This window comes from Jaculus jaculus, chromosome 3 (assembly GCF_020740685.1).
Source record: "Jaculus jaculus isolate mJacJac1 chromosome 3, mJacJac1.mat.Y.cur, whole genome shotgun sequence".
Classification (NCBI taxonomy): domain Eukaryota; kingdom Metazoa; phylum Chordata; class Mammalia; order Rodentia; family Dipodidae; genus Jaculus; species Jaculus jaculus.
The window spans coordinates 3116127-3130945 of NC_059104.1; the positions used below are offsets into that span (position 1 = coordinate 3116127).

A 14819-nucleotide genomic window follows, 5' to 3' on the forward strand; every position below is an offset into this window, starting at 1 on the left:
TGCTACTCTCACTTTTGGTTACAGAAATTTCTCTTTTCAGATGGCGGTGACCCAAAAGGCACCATCTTGCTGAGAAGATGTGACGGAGGAATGTTCAGCACTGAAACATCTCTATCACACCCTGTTAGGCTCAGGGTCCATTGTGGAAGAGATGGTGGAAAGAATGTAGGAGCCAAAGGAAGGGTAGGACTGTTTACAATGCTATTGACCAGACACAAATTGGCCTTGATGTCCACGACCTTGCAGTGCCTAGCTCTATCATCACAAGACCCTCATAATACGAAGAAAACATGATGACATCAAAATAAAAGAGACTAATGGACAGAGGGAAGGAATATGAGGGGAGTGTAGATCTGTGAAGGGGAAAGTGGGGAAGGGGAGGGAATTATCACGGTTAATTGTCTATAAGTATGGAAGCTGTCAATAAAAAGGAAAAAGAAAGGGCTAGACAGACGGCTTAATGGTTAAGGCACTTGCCTGCAAAGCTGAAGGACCCAGGTAAGCCATATGTGTTTGGAGTTTGTTTGCAGTGGCTGGAGGCCCTAGAATGCCCATTCTCTTTCTCTCTTTGTCTATCTCTCTCTCTCCCTATCTCAAATAAATTAATAAAAATAAAAAATATTTAAAAAAATTGTTGGTTAATCATGGCTAAATGTAACCCACTCCCTGTGTTAGGAGCCAAGTCTTTTGTGGCATTTTCTGGATACAGACCTGGGTTGAATGGATTCTCGACTATGGGCATTAACCAGCTTCCCCTCAAAGGGTTCCATGACCCTTGTCCAGCCAAGTAACTTCCCCAGAGAAGTCTTCCAAGGGCTCACTACCTTTCTGCAAGTGGTCTCTAAGCTTCTGAAGTTTTCCCACTTCCTCTTCTCTCTCCAACCTCAGTGACCAACTTTCCTCTCCACTCTTGCTCTGCTGAAGTCACTTTGGCCTGGTCATCGTTGTCAGAACACACCAAGCACTCCTGTCTGTTGGAGACCTCCCTCCACTGTTGCTAGATGCAGCCTTTCTCTCGGACAAAGGCCTTGACTGCCGCGGCTGGCACAAAATCCCACCTGAGCATCGAAGACACACAGAAGCCCATAATGCAAGGAAGCCAGGGCTCCTCCAACAAAAGTGAGACTTTTAACGCCTAGTGCCACCGGTGCCTTCCAGAAGCGATGGCTCTGGTCTAAACCTAGTCTCCAGAAAACCACCAAGTGACTTAGCTGCAGCCACTCTGCTTGCAGAAGCCGGAACACTTGTTCCCCCCGCCCCCACAGCCAGTGGCTCCTGGTTCCGAAAGCGGATGAGAGCCATGGCAGACAAGGTCACAGGCTCAAAAGCTGGGCAGGGTTTCTGCTGTTTGTGAACTGTTTCCTTCCTTCCTTCCTTCCTTCCTTCCTTCCTTCCTTCCTTCCTTCCTTCCTTCCTTCCTTTTTCTTTTCTGCTGGGTATCCTGAGTGTGCACCAAAGTGGCCACCTGGGACTGGCTGCAGGTTTCCAAAGATGCCTGCCACAGCACAGCTTTGCAAACCCCACACCTCCCGGCCTCAGCCAGGGCGCAGTCCACTGGAGGCCTGGGGGGCTTCGGGGACATGCTTGCTGTCCCGCCCTTAAGGCACAGCAGTGGCTGCTGCTTGTCACTCATGCTGTCGTTTCAAAGAGAAAAACCTGGTTTGCTTTAAAATCCTGCTTCCACGACAAAGGAGGGGTTACAATGGTCACCAATTCAAAGAAAGACCACGCACAGTGCACCTTGGAGAGAAGACCTTGCTGGTGGCTGGTGGCGCCAGGATGCTCTGCAACCCTCTTTTCTGTCCTTGAACTAGGGGCCTCTCTTTTTCCCACCCCAAAATGACTCCTCCACCTCCAAGAGTTCTTTTCTTTCTTTCTCCTGGTTTCTTTCCCAGTTGTGTACACTGCTGAATTTAAGTGATCTTGGGAGGGTAAGAATGACCAGACCCAAGTCCAGGGACCCATGAACGGTAGTTAGCTGTTGGGTCCATGAAAGTTGCAGTGGCGGAGCACAGCTCATGGCCTTTGCACTCTGCACGTGCACATGCCAGTCACATCCTTTTGTGCTCACTCATCTAAGAGGTGGCATCATGAAAAAGTTGAAATAATCAACTTGATCAGAGCTCATGTTCAAAGCTACACGCCCAGGGGAACAGAAGCCTGGCAAAGTAGCTGAAAAGCGTATCAAAATCAACTTTAGTGGAAAAGGCCAAGACTGTCCGATATTCCTGCAGGGTCCCCGAGCACGTGCAAGGCTGTCCTCACCCGCCCTTCTCATCCCGTTCTGTACCACCAGCCTTCACTCCGGGTGGTGGCAACAGCAGCTCTTGGGCGCATTTCTACGGTGCAGATCCACCCGGACGTGCTGAGCTGAGCACACCGAGCTTCCTCTGGCTCCACACTATCGAGAGAGGGACTGTGCCCCGACGTGTGTCCGGTGCGGACATTTCCATGCCCTCTGAAGTTCTGTGAAGTGAGTGTGCGCACGGCCCTGCACCGTTTCCGTGAATTAGTACTCACACTCAGTCTGCGCTTATTTCAAAGTACTTAACGGACAGTGTTCAAAATATTGACTTCAAACAATAAATCTTGAACCGTTTTTTAAAGTCGTTTACTTTTTAACTCACCAGAAGTGTGTTAGATCATGGGTCTGCCCCTCCCAGCTTTGAGGGCGGGCGGGGTGGGGGGGTGGGGGAGAGGGGGAAAGGGCTCCGGCCACAGTGCCCGCCTCTTTGTCCCCCCCAGCCCTGTGGCTTGCTGGAATTTTCTAAAGGCTGACAGTGCTGCCTGTGGGAAGCGGGATCCCCCAGCAGCACAGCGCCCAGTGGTGGAGAGCGGCGCTCCACGCATGTCACCCAGACCCATTCACTTAGTAACGTGAGAATTCACTTGGAACCAGACCACAGCGCATTTCTGATTTTTGCTCAGAGTCCAAGAGTTATCCAGTGACATAGACTTTCTGCTGTTGGCTGTCACCATGGTGAGAACACAGGAACGAGGGCACCGTGTCCATATAAGGCTGAGTTAGCTGAGGGCCGGGGAGGGCGTCTGTAGGGAGGCTTCCCTGCGGTCGTGGTAGCACCGTGGGGAAAACATATGGCAAGTGACCCTAGGGGAAGTTGTGGGAAAGAACAGAGTGGGCACGAGCTCTCTGGATGTCAGAGTCTAACTGCTATTTTTACAATTACGTTATTAAAAAAACACTATCAAATCTACAGCAGCGTAGAAACGAGCCTGCACAGAAACATGCATGGGTAAATGTTTGCTCTGCATGCACTTAGTTTCTAATATCATTCATCTATCTATCTATCTATCCATCCATCCATCCATCTGTAGGAAGTTTGTATGGACACTTCATGCATTGGCCCCATCACTTTCCTCCTCCCTGCCCCTATTCCACTGAGGCCCCTCCTCAGTGGGATGGCTGGTATTCACCATGGGATTCTGGGTTGTGGGTTCTGAGAGTGGAAGTCAGTGTGTGTGCGGGAGGGCAATGCCTCAGTAGCTATTCAATGTGCCTAGTCACAGGTGGGTCTTGGTGAGGGTACAAAGACAGCATCAAGCCTCAGACAGAACAGGGGAGAATGGCCTGCAACATGACAGGCCACTAGATCACAGGCACATGGAGAGGATGAGCCCCAGGAGAGGCCCCACGGTGGGCATCATTTCCTTCGTCTCGGGTAGACACTATTCTGGCAGCTTAAGTCCGTCGGTGGAGCAGGCGGTCGGCAGAGTGAAGCTGTGCCCTCGCCGAGGTCTGGGTGTCTGGACTAGTCAGTCAGTCTACTAGAAAGTCTGCTTTCCACTTGACTTGGCAATGGCTCTAACAGACCCGGGTGCTTCTGTGGTGAGGAGCCCTGGGAGTCATCAAGCTCCCGTCTACGCTGCGAACCCTTGGGGGTCTTTGCTGAACCCTCTGAAACAACATGACCTCACAGTGGATGTTATGACCTGCACAATCTCAGCGCCATCCACACCTTGTCATGGATGATGGAAGAGGGCAAAAGTGTAAAAAGACATCAAAATAGAAGAGGGATTAGTTAGGAAGAAGAGGGCTTCACAGAAGAAGGTAACGGCAGAGGTCACGATGAGAATACGCCGTGTACATTAAAACGCGAATGACGCCGCATGGAAGGGAAGATTTCAAGCAGGCCGTGAGCACGCTCGTCTCCCAGGCAGCAGTCCCTCCGGCAAGAGGATCAGTGGTGGATAGAGGGCTTAAGAGCGGTGTCGGGAAGCCTGTGGCGTAGCGACTCTGCATTGGGTGGTGAGAGACAGGGAGGAAGGCCAGGCAGCACCTCTCTTTGGACTGTTTGTGTCCTGTGCGGCTCGTCACAGGGGGCAGAGTGCAGCGTCCCCCTAGGGTCTAACTCCATCCCACTCAGCTAGTCCTGAAGTCTGCACAGCACTGGTTTAACCACTTTCAGTCCTTATAAGGCTGAGCTAGTGCTGGGGAGCCAGAGTCCACACACGGGCGTTTTCATCCCTGACTCATCCTTGAGAAAATCAATAGCAAAGAGCCCAGGGGGATTTTTTTTTCCTCCCAAGGTAGAGTCTCACTCTAGCCCAGGCTGACCTGGAATTCACTATGTAGTCTCAGGGTGGCTTCAAACTCACAGTGAGCCTCCTACCTTTGCCTCCTGAGTGCTGGGATTAAAGGCGTGCGCCACCATGCCCGGCCTGGCACTGTTTTTATAACCACAACTCTGGGGGTACACACACAGGACATGAAGGATCTGGTCTCTGCTGGAGTCTCTTAGTGGTGTTCTTTACCACTAACGCAGTTAATCGTCAGCTACACGTGAGCAAACAGGACTCCCGCGTTTGAAGAGAGGAGGACACCAAGACCCCCTGTGAGAGGTCGTGGGGGGAGCCCAGGAGTGGAGGTACAGCACGCAACGGTGGTAACACACCCAGCCGTGACAGTCACGCTCCAGAAAGTGACGGTCCTGCCCAGTGGCAGGAATGGGGAATGGAATGCTTGAAAACTGACTTGGGGGTGACACTGGATGACCCTGAACTGGGGCAACAAGAGCTGTTGTGAGTGACAATAGAACGGTAGGCCAACCCGCCTGACCTCTTCCAGCCTGCACTGGTCGAGCCGAGGCGCAGACAGGCAGAGCCCTCAGAGGGAAGGGCCTCAGTCCTGGCAGGAGACATGCAGGAGACAGAGGGGGGCACAGGGGGGGACAATGCCCCTCATACTTCCAGGTACACAAAATGAGCTCAAATACCTGCACCAGACCTAGGTCCTTGAGCATACCAAACATATAATCATTCCAACACCGTCTTTTAAAAATAAGTATCAAAACTCATATACCAGGCTGGGGAGATGGCTTAGTGGTTAAGGCACTTGCCTACAAAGCTAAAGGACCCAGGGTTCAATTCCCCAGGACCCACATAAGCCAGATGTACAAGGTGGTGCATGTCTGGAGTTCATTTTGCAGTGGCTGGAGGCCCTAGAACACTCATTCTCCCCCTCCTTCTCTCTCTGTCTCTTTCCCTATCAAATTAATACATAAAAATAAAAATATTAAAAAACCAAAAAAACTCATACTAATTTTCAGTACAATAGAATGAGAACAGCCAATTCCACCGAACACTAAAGGAACATGTTAAACTTTGTATCAGGTCATCATTTCAAATTCTGTGGGAGCTATGGTGATGATTTGGGGGTGGCCCTTCTCCTTCTTAATTATATATGGAGTGAGATCCATCAAGGGCCCTTAGGAAATGAATGATTTTAGGCTTGGAATTCCTGTCCACAGGGCAATTCCCAATTATCTTCTGTTTGTTCTCACATCTACCAAGCCAGCTATGCTTTTCTGCATGAACTGTCTTTATGAATGTACACTAATGTAAGAGATAAGTCTAACACCACTGTATTAATAAAATTCACATATATACATACGTATATATATATTCACAATACACAGTCAGCTCTCTGTGGGCTACCATCGGTAAATACAACCGACCATGCTTTGAAAATATTTGGAGAAAAAATTGTGCGTGTATTGAACAGGTCCCAAGTTCTCTCCTTGTTACCAGTCCCTAAATAACGGGTAGGGGATGACATGTTATTGCATTGTATTAAGTGTCCTAAGTAGCAGGAAATGACTTGATATTCCTGGCCGGTTTTATAAGGACTTGAGCATTCTAAGGGTTTCATACCCAGTGGCCCTGTGGCTACCGAGGGATGCCTGTATACATACTTATGACAGTCGGAACACAAGATGAAGGTGGCATCAACTGGTTTGACTTTGCCTCATGTTATAGCTTTCTGTCATGAAGGGGAATCAGCTGTATTAGGTTTCATAGCAAAGTGTGCAGTTCAAGGCTCTTCCATTTCAGAGTGTGGGGAGAGGCTCTGACTTACCCGCCCTCCTTTCTCTGGGTAGCACTGACAGCCTCCGCTGCAGTCTCTCCCTCCACAGGGCACATCAAACTTCTTCACACCCTGCAGAAACCAAGCAGAAGACAGAGAGTTAGCTATGATGGTGTCATCATGTCACAGTGTCACCCGCTGACTGTTCTTCCGATTTAACATACGAGAAGCCACTCAGAGTGTTCCGTTCACATTTGTAGAGTGGTCTTAGGATCACAGCAAAACCACAGAAGGTACAGGGTTCTTGTCTCCCTGAACCCACTGGGGCTGTGGCAGGAAGCAGCGACCCTAGGACACAGGAAGCGGCTCCTTGTTGACACGGGGACACAAGCATGCACTTTGAAGGCCGGTGAGTGGCTTCAAGGTCAGGTTGGGTGTGACCACTCCAGGCCCCACCATATAACCATGACAAGAAGGAAAGCTCCATGAGGTGAGGCAGTGTACCCGCCAGGAAGACCAACCTTCCCCCTTCAGGTGGGCACACCTGTAAAAGCTGGAGAACCTACTTCCTTTCCTTCTCCTTTAACCCCACCAGCTCAGGTGCAGGGATGGGCTTTTTTCAACCACTGCCTTCGCGCTCCTGGCAACTCGAGTTTTCCACCACAGACATCACCTTCGTTTTCTTTTTCTTTTTGAGGTAGGGTCTCGCCCTAGCCCAGGCTGACCTGGAATTCACTCTGTAGCCTCAGGCTGGCCTCGAACTCACGGTGATATCCTACTTCTGCCTGGGATTCTGCCACCACACCCAGCAAGAGACATCACTCTTAAATGAGTCTATGGGAGCTGACGGACTTTTCTGGCTTTCCATCATAACACTCCAGATGAAAGATGGGAAAGGAGCCTGGGTCATGTCCATAGGACACAGGAAGTAAGAACCCGACTCTCACTCTCCTTCCTCCTATTGGCCAAGCATTGGCCATGCTCCTCACTCCTTGCCACAGGTGGCTCGAACTGGGGCAGTCAGTCACTTGAAGGAGAATCTCACGGCATTCTCTCATGCTTCGCCAGTTTGAACCAGACGCCCGATGCCTCCCCGACAGAGCACGGCCGCTCGCAGCTCGGCCCAATGGGCCCTGCCGCTGGGTTTGGTGTGTAAAGCTTCTGCCATTCACTGGGCCAGACCTTACCATGCAAACAAAATCCAGCAAATGACAGCTCATCGCATTTTACCAGAGTTTTTGTTCTAAGTCAAGCACCAGTGACTTGTCAGGAAGGTCACAGGGGGACGGTCTCTGTAAGTTTCCTTGCAACAGCATGTGTGCCCAAGTCCCCCGTGCTCCCACCCTTCTGCCTCTCCCCACGGAGAAGGTGCTCGCTGGAAAGTCCTGCCGGCTCGGGCTCTGCCCGCACTCAGCGCCGCCCGCGCAGGGCTCGCCAGCTCCTGACTCAGCACCGTCCGCTGGAGCTCACCCTGGGCCTCCAGAACCCCTCGGGCTCTTTCTGTACAGACAGTGAAATCCTCTCCTTGGCTGACCATTTTCTACCGGCGGGCCTCACTCCACAACTCCACAGTTTTTGTGTCATGACAATAATTCTTTTTTTTTTTTAAATGGACAACTTTCATAATTATAGATAATAAACCATGGTAATTCCCTCCCCCCATCCCACTTTCCCCTTTACAACTCCACTCTCCGTCATGTCCCCTCCCACTCTCAATCAGTTTCTCTTCTATTCTGATGTCATCATCTTTTCCTCCTATTATGATGGATGACAAGAACTCTTTCCCTCATCTAGTATTTGATCTATCAGTCACAACTGAACTCTTAAAATCCCCAAAGTCTCAGGTGCTTTAAAGAAATGGGCTCCCTGAGAGCCTTCCCAAGCTCTTTCAGGTCACCTTTTTGAGGTAATGAGGAATCAGGAGTTTCATCACGTGACAGTAAACATATGTGAAATGATCTTACACTTTCAAAATATGGTCTTAGGTATTTTCCAGTCTTCTGTGGCTCCAATGTCTATCTGTCCTGGGGTTCATGGGTTTCAGGTTTGCAAGATGTGAATTCTAGAACAGAGCTCCGTGTTGGACTGTGGGCTTCCAAAAACATCTCCTGAGTACCCGAGCACAAACCTGTCCAGTCCACCACAATCATGCTTCATGACATGTGGCCATGACATGTCTAGATATCTTGGCAAATGTCCCTAGTTCACCCAATAAGTCTCTCATTAGTTGTTTGGGAAGGGCAGGAGCTCCTCATTAGTTGTTTGGGAAGGGCTGGGGCTCCCTGGTCTAGAGGGAAAATCATACACTCACCATTCTCCATCTGGTAGTTCATGTGCTATTTTTAATTTTAATTTTACAGACACTTGCCAAATCCTTGTGTATAAATCAATGGTTGAAATGATTTCAGTGGTTTAAAATTGATCTAACAGACTCTCTGCTAAAGAAGGCCACAGTCCCTGGGTTTAGTCATGGAAAGGAGTTCTTCATGCTTTCTCAGAGTCGGATGGTGCTTTCTTGCTTTTGGAGCAGGGAGTGCATGCTAAGCAGAGCAGCTCCCTGCTGTAACATGCTTCGAACCTGCCTCATGGGGTAAGGACTGAACGCAGCACTGGGAGGCAGCCCAGCTCCTCCTCGAGCTTTCTAGCTGTGTGCGTGCGCGCGCGCGCGCGCGTGTGTGTGTGTGTGTGTGTGTGTGTGTGTGTCTGCGTGTGCGCGCACCCACACTCAGCCTGTCCTTCAGGGAACTCTTATGAATTCCAGCATCTACAAGAGCTCTCAGTGCGTCACGGTGGAATGTTGGGTTTCTAGGATGAACAGAAATATTGACTTGCTGGGGCAGGGTGTGTACTCCAGACAGATTCTTCCAGATCGAACAGGTCTCTGACCTAAGCCTCTGCATTCCCTGACAGGCTGGGGGGCTCTGGAACGTTCTCAAGCTGTGAGTGCTTTCCTGGGGCCACGATGGAGACAGCAGAGGGACTGCGGTGTGGGGCCTGTGCTTATGTGCCCTCCTTTCCCTCAAGTAGGAAGCCAATGGCTCTTACTAGCCCAGCAGCCCATGCTGTGTGTGTGTCTATGCCTTGACGTCACTGCTCAGCGCCACTCAGGATCAGACCACGATCCCATGTCTTGTCACGTCCTTAATAAAAACGGTGAGTTCTTCCCACAAAACCAGCCCAGGGGTCTGCTCAGCCCCTCAGTGATGGAGGCCAGCCTGGATTTTACGTTCAGTTCTGTCTCCCTGAGAGTAACCACGCTTTGCTCTCGCTGGGCAGGTGTGCCTGGCACAGGAGACTCCCATAATGCCATTTTGGGGCGGGAAGTGTTCACCGCCATGTGCCCGGCCATTGCCATCCAGCTGCCCTGGGCCAGACTCTGACCACTGAATGTCCTCTATCTCCGGGACCCAGGTCAGCTACTAAACGTTGTGGGAGCCCTGGCTGCTGAGAACATGAGAGCCCCGAGCACTGATGAATGCTGAGGCTGCTCCTTCTGGGAGGCTCCAGGACTCAGCAAGAACAGGTGGACCCTCCGCTCCAAGCAGCAGGACTGGAGGGGTGCTGTGCCAGACCCTCACCCTTTCCTTAACGGGGTCGCTCAAGCATGCACTTATAGTCCCTCCTCACATAAACACTCACACCTCCTTGCACAACACACACACACACACACACACACACACACACACACACACACACTCACTACTCCCTCCCTCCTTTTCTAAATGTTCACTCTGAGCCTGGCACTGTGCTGGGCTCTATCATAAAGTAGAAGGCAGATCAGATATGGCCCTGCCTTCACAGCATGTGAAAGTAGATGAGAAGATGGGTTTAGTAAGAAGCAAATGCCTAAACCCACATCATTTGAATGTTGTAAGGAGGGGGTGCTGGAGAGTGAGTAAGGACCAAGGCACTGGGCTACTGACAGAAGAGAACAGGACAGGTTCCCCTACTGACCAGGCTCAGGCGAGCAAAGCCTTCCTATTATCGCCCACAATGAGCCAAGAGCAGCTTGCTAACTGGGGTGGATTTGAAGCCCATTCTTACTATGACCTTAGGTGGTCTTAATATTGCTGTGTTCCCCAACCTCTGGTTGGGGCCTTGATTTCCATTCACAGCAGGGAATGTCCCTAGGCCTCAGGCCATCCTTGCCCAGGGTTCTACCAAAAACCCTCTCAGCTGCTGACATGTGACCACTGCAAACTGTGGGACTCACTTCAAAACTCAGGAGGGGGCTGGAGAGATGGCTTAGCGGTTAAGGCGGTTGCCTGCAGAGCCTAAGAACCCGTGTTCAACTCTCCAGATCCTAGGTAAGCCAGAGAGCAAGGTGATGCACGTGCAAGGTGATTTCCTGCACACAAGGTGGCACACACATCTGGAGTTTGATTGCAGAGGCTGGAGGCCCTGGTGTGCCAACTCTCTCTCATTAAAAAACAAAACAAAGCAGAAAACTCAGGAGGGGCTATGGGGTCCATCATCAACTCCTTCATTCAGTAGGTGAGTGAACATCTACTGAGGATATCACTGGCTCCCTCTGGCCAGAAATCCTCTTACCTGTCAACTGAACGCGGAACCTTGTCTGTGGCATGAACAAGACAGAGGATTGTATGTGCTGGCAAAGTTGTGATACCCTGAGGGAAGGGGACACGAATGTGCTGTGAGACCTCAATAATGCGAATGGCAATTCTAGAGCCATGAGACAGAGTCAGAGAAACAGAAGCCCAGGGGCCTGTTGGTGCCCACAGAAGCTACGAAGGGGTAACACCTGCAACTGTTGGAGCGTCACAGTCACTGGGAAAACTGAGTGAAAAACAGGGGGGACGATGCTGGCTGAGGTAGAGGAGAGGGGATCTGGAGGCGGCTTCATGGTGGAAGGGGGCAGGGACACACACATACATGGTTGGAAGCAGGGACTGTCACAGAAAGAGGTCACTGACACATCCGTCAGTGGTGGTTGTCCTGGCCCCTGGACCTGCTACATGGCTCAGAGCAGCACACGGTCTGGGCTCTCGGTGAGCTGCTGGTGACTCCATGAGAACAGCATGTAGCCCCTGGAGCTAGACGGGAACACAGAGATGTCCCCGGTCAGAACCCTGTTCTCACACCATTTACAGACAGGCCTGTTGAGTTCTGCAAAGCTGCATGCCAGGGGGCAGGTAGACCTGCATGGGGAAGGGGCTTTGCTGGAAGCCCAGGGGGATCAGCACCGCAGTGACTGACTGGGTCTTTCCCTCAGGTGGAAGGTGGGATCTTCCCTAGGCTCGGTGTGGTCCATGGCCAAGTGGGCTCTGGGCCTGTCCATCCTAGGAAATGCCCCCTCGGGCCTCTCTGTGAGCCTGACTTCTCCTCCCTGCGGGAAGTCACAGGCTCTCAGCCCCCCGGACTTGGATGTTGGCCTCCCCACATTGTGACAAATAAGGTTTAGCTCGTTCCTTGTCTTCAAACACATCCTTTCAAGTCTCTCTCTGGTGTTTTCTCCCTCCCTGAACTGGTGATAGCAGTGTGGTATGAATGGAAGTCATGGGAGCTGGACATCACCTGGACTGCTTTGCAGCACGTTGCAAGGTGAAGCTCTAAGAGGCACTTTCTGGAATCTCTGATCAGTCCACTTGGCTGCAGTGCAATAATAGCCATTGGAATAATAATAATAATAATAATAATAATAATAATAATAATAATAATAATAAAACAGGGACAGCTTCAGGCAGGGCATTTCTCACTGACTCTTTCTTTCTTCTTCTTTTTTTTTTTTTTTTTTTTTTTTTTTGAGGTAGGGTCTCGGTCTAGCTCAGGCTGACCTAGAATTCACTATGTAATCTCAGGGTGGCCTTGGACTCATGGTGATCCTCCTACCTCTGCCTCAAGTTCTGGGATTAAAGACGTGTGCCACCAGGCCTGGCTTCACTGACTTTTTCTATGCAAATTCTTTTCCTGGGAATCTTTCTAGATTTTCTTTTCCTTTGTGGTTTTTCGAAGTAGGCTCTCACTCTAGCCCAGGCTGACCTGGAATTCACTCTGCAGTCTCAGGGTGGCCTCGAACTCACAGCGATCCTCCTACCTCTGCCTCCTGAGTGCTGGGATTAGAAGCGTGCACCACCACACCTGGCTGAGTTTTGGAGGAATCTAAGAATCTGCCTGTCTTCACAGTATTCATTTATGTCTGCATTGTCTGGGCTGCTGGTGGGTTACTTGACTCTGCGGGACCAGAATTCATGGTGTCTTCTGAGGAAAGTTCAAGAATTCTGAACGAGGAATCCTCATGCTCTCGGATGCTGGCTCACCAGCTCGGCATCTATAAACGGACTGCTGCGGGCTGGATGGGAGCTGAGCGGCGGCAGCTGCAAGATTAGGAGCGCATCCGGTCCCACAGCAAGCTGGCTCCGTCTCCTGTTGCAGCAGCCCAGGGGCGGGGAGGAGAGGGTATCATGTTGCCTTCACCAGGAACCATGTCCCCGCAAGCACACAGAAAGATGATGTGCGCAGTCCTGAGTGTGTCCATTTCAAAGTGTCACATGCTCAGTGTCACTCCTTCCAGAGACAGGCTTGCACTCACACTTAGGGCATTGAAAAATACGTATTTCTTAATTTTTAAAATTTATTTGTGTAGTATGTGTATATGTATGTGTGTATATATGTATGTACGTGTGTGGCCCATGCCACAGTGCGTGTATGGTGGTCAGGTGCCAACTATGCAACCTGGTTCTCTCATTGCTCCTTTTTAAAAATTAATTTGGTATATTTAATTATTTGACAGAACAAGAAAGAAGCAGATAGAGAGACAGAGACAGAGGGAGAGAGAGAAAGAGAGAGAGAGAGAGAGAGAGAGAGAGAGAGAATGGGCACATTAGGCCTCCAGCCACTGCAAACAAACTCCAGATGGATGCGGCCCCCTTATGCATCTGGTTAAAGTGGGTTCTGGGGAATCGAACTGAGGTCCTTTGGCTTTGCAGGCCAGAGCCTTAACCATTAAGCCGTCTCTCCGGCCTCATTGCTCCTTATTTGAGGCGGCTCTCTTGGTATTACCTTGCTGCTGGAAAGGCTAGTGTAGCCTCCCTGTGCTTCAGGCTTTCTCCAGCACCACCTCCCTCTGCTATGGGTGGAACAGACACGTGCACCACTTTCTGTCAAGCATTACGTGGGTGCTGGGGACAGACTCAGAGCAAATGCCTTTAACTGCTGAACCATCTCCCCAGTCCCCCCAAATATTAGTGGATAACTTGGATACCAGAAGATAGAACACATCAGGGATTTACCCGCCTTACGACTATAGTCCCACAGGAAGTGCACAAGCGGGTGGAAATGCACCCAGGTTCCTGCAGAAGAATCGTTTACATTGCCCCAGCCTGTGTGAATGAAAGGGAAAAGCTGCTGGCTATTGTTTCTAACTTCCCCATGAAAAATGACTGTTAATCAAAGTTATGTGAAGATTCAAGAACAAAACCTATCTGTCCTGAAACAAAGAATATTTTGTCCTCCACATGTTCCAGAAACTTCTTGTCTAAGGAAGTCGTTTAAAGCCAATATACCTCCAGCCAAAAAGTGGTTCTCTGAAGGGAATTCACAGATCGCTTACCGCTGGATCGCCCCCAGCACCCAACTCCAACTTCCTCTGCAGAGGAGTATTGAAGAGCCCGTTCTCAATAACACAGAAGGTAAGTCTTACTGTCAAAAGTAATTCTCCTTCATACTTTAAGGCAGCAGAATCTATACAAGCCTTTGTTTCTGTCACAAGTCCAGTCAAGCTGGCCTTTTAAGAAATCTCCTTTTAATCTACCAAGGGGCCGACCAAGGGGAGAGCCAACTTGTGGACGACGTTCCCAGTAAAGTTCTATTAGTTTATCAAAACAGGAAGTATAAGCAATTTCCGCACATGCAGCTTTAGAAATTAAGGAAATAATTCCAACATGGTATTAGCAAGACAAGGTATATGGAAAGGAAGCACAAATCACTGGGGCACACATGGAACAAAACCCCACTCCCCGTAGGCAGCTGGGAGGTCCAGCCGGCTCACCTCCTTTGTTCCCCAGTATCTCAAGGGCGCCCAGAGCGAGCATGACCAGCTAGGGAGAGGCAGAAGGAACTTGCCCTAACTCATCTGGGGGACAGATAGCCCTGAGGGATGGAGGGCCTTGGGTTTGTGTGGCCTCATGGGCTGGAGACCGCAGGATGGAAAGGCTGCTTTGTGTAGACCAGGAGAGCCAGCCAGATGGTGAACTAGCATTGGCAGGATCACGGTGGGCTTCAGGCTCACAGGTTTGGGTGCACACTGGCAGAGCCGTATTTCTGCTGGCCCCGGTCACCATGGCAGCAGAGGTAGGTGACCAGGAAGCCACACAGTGCCTCACCTGTACCATCGGAACATGAATGGTGGAAGGCAGGAGGGCAGCTGTCGTCTATGTCTTCTGAGGCTACTCTGCAACAGTGGTGCTTTTTGAACCGGATTTGCTCTTGACAAGGCAACATGGGACGGCCGATAGCAGCCCCAGGGAGCCGGAGC

The 14819-nt window shown here is 50.5% G+C and overlaps 1 protein-coding gene across 1 annotated transcript in view; it reads right to left on the bottom strand.

Annotated features, from left to right (window-relative positions):
* Col4a2 (collagen type IV alpha 2 chain) overlaps positions 1 to 14819 on the bottom strand; it is a 160831-nt gene that overhangs the window by 111833 nt on the left and 34179 nt on the right. Inside the window, exon 4 of the mRNA XM_045144872.1 lies at positions 6377 to 6457. Coding sequence (XP_045000807.1) covers positions 6377 to 6457 — 81 coding nt within the window. The remainder of the gene's footprint in view (positions 1 to 6376; positions 6458 to 14819) is intronic.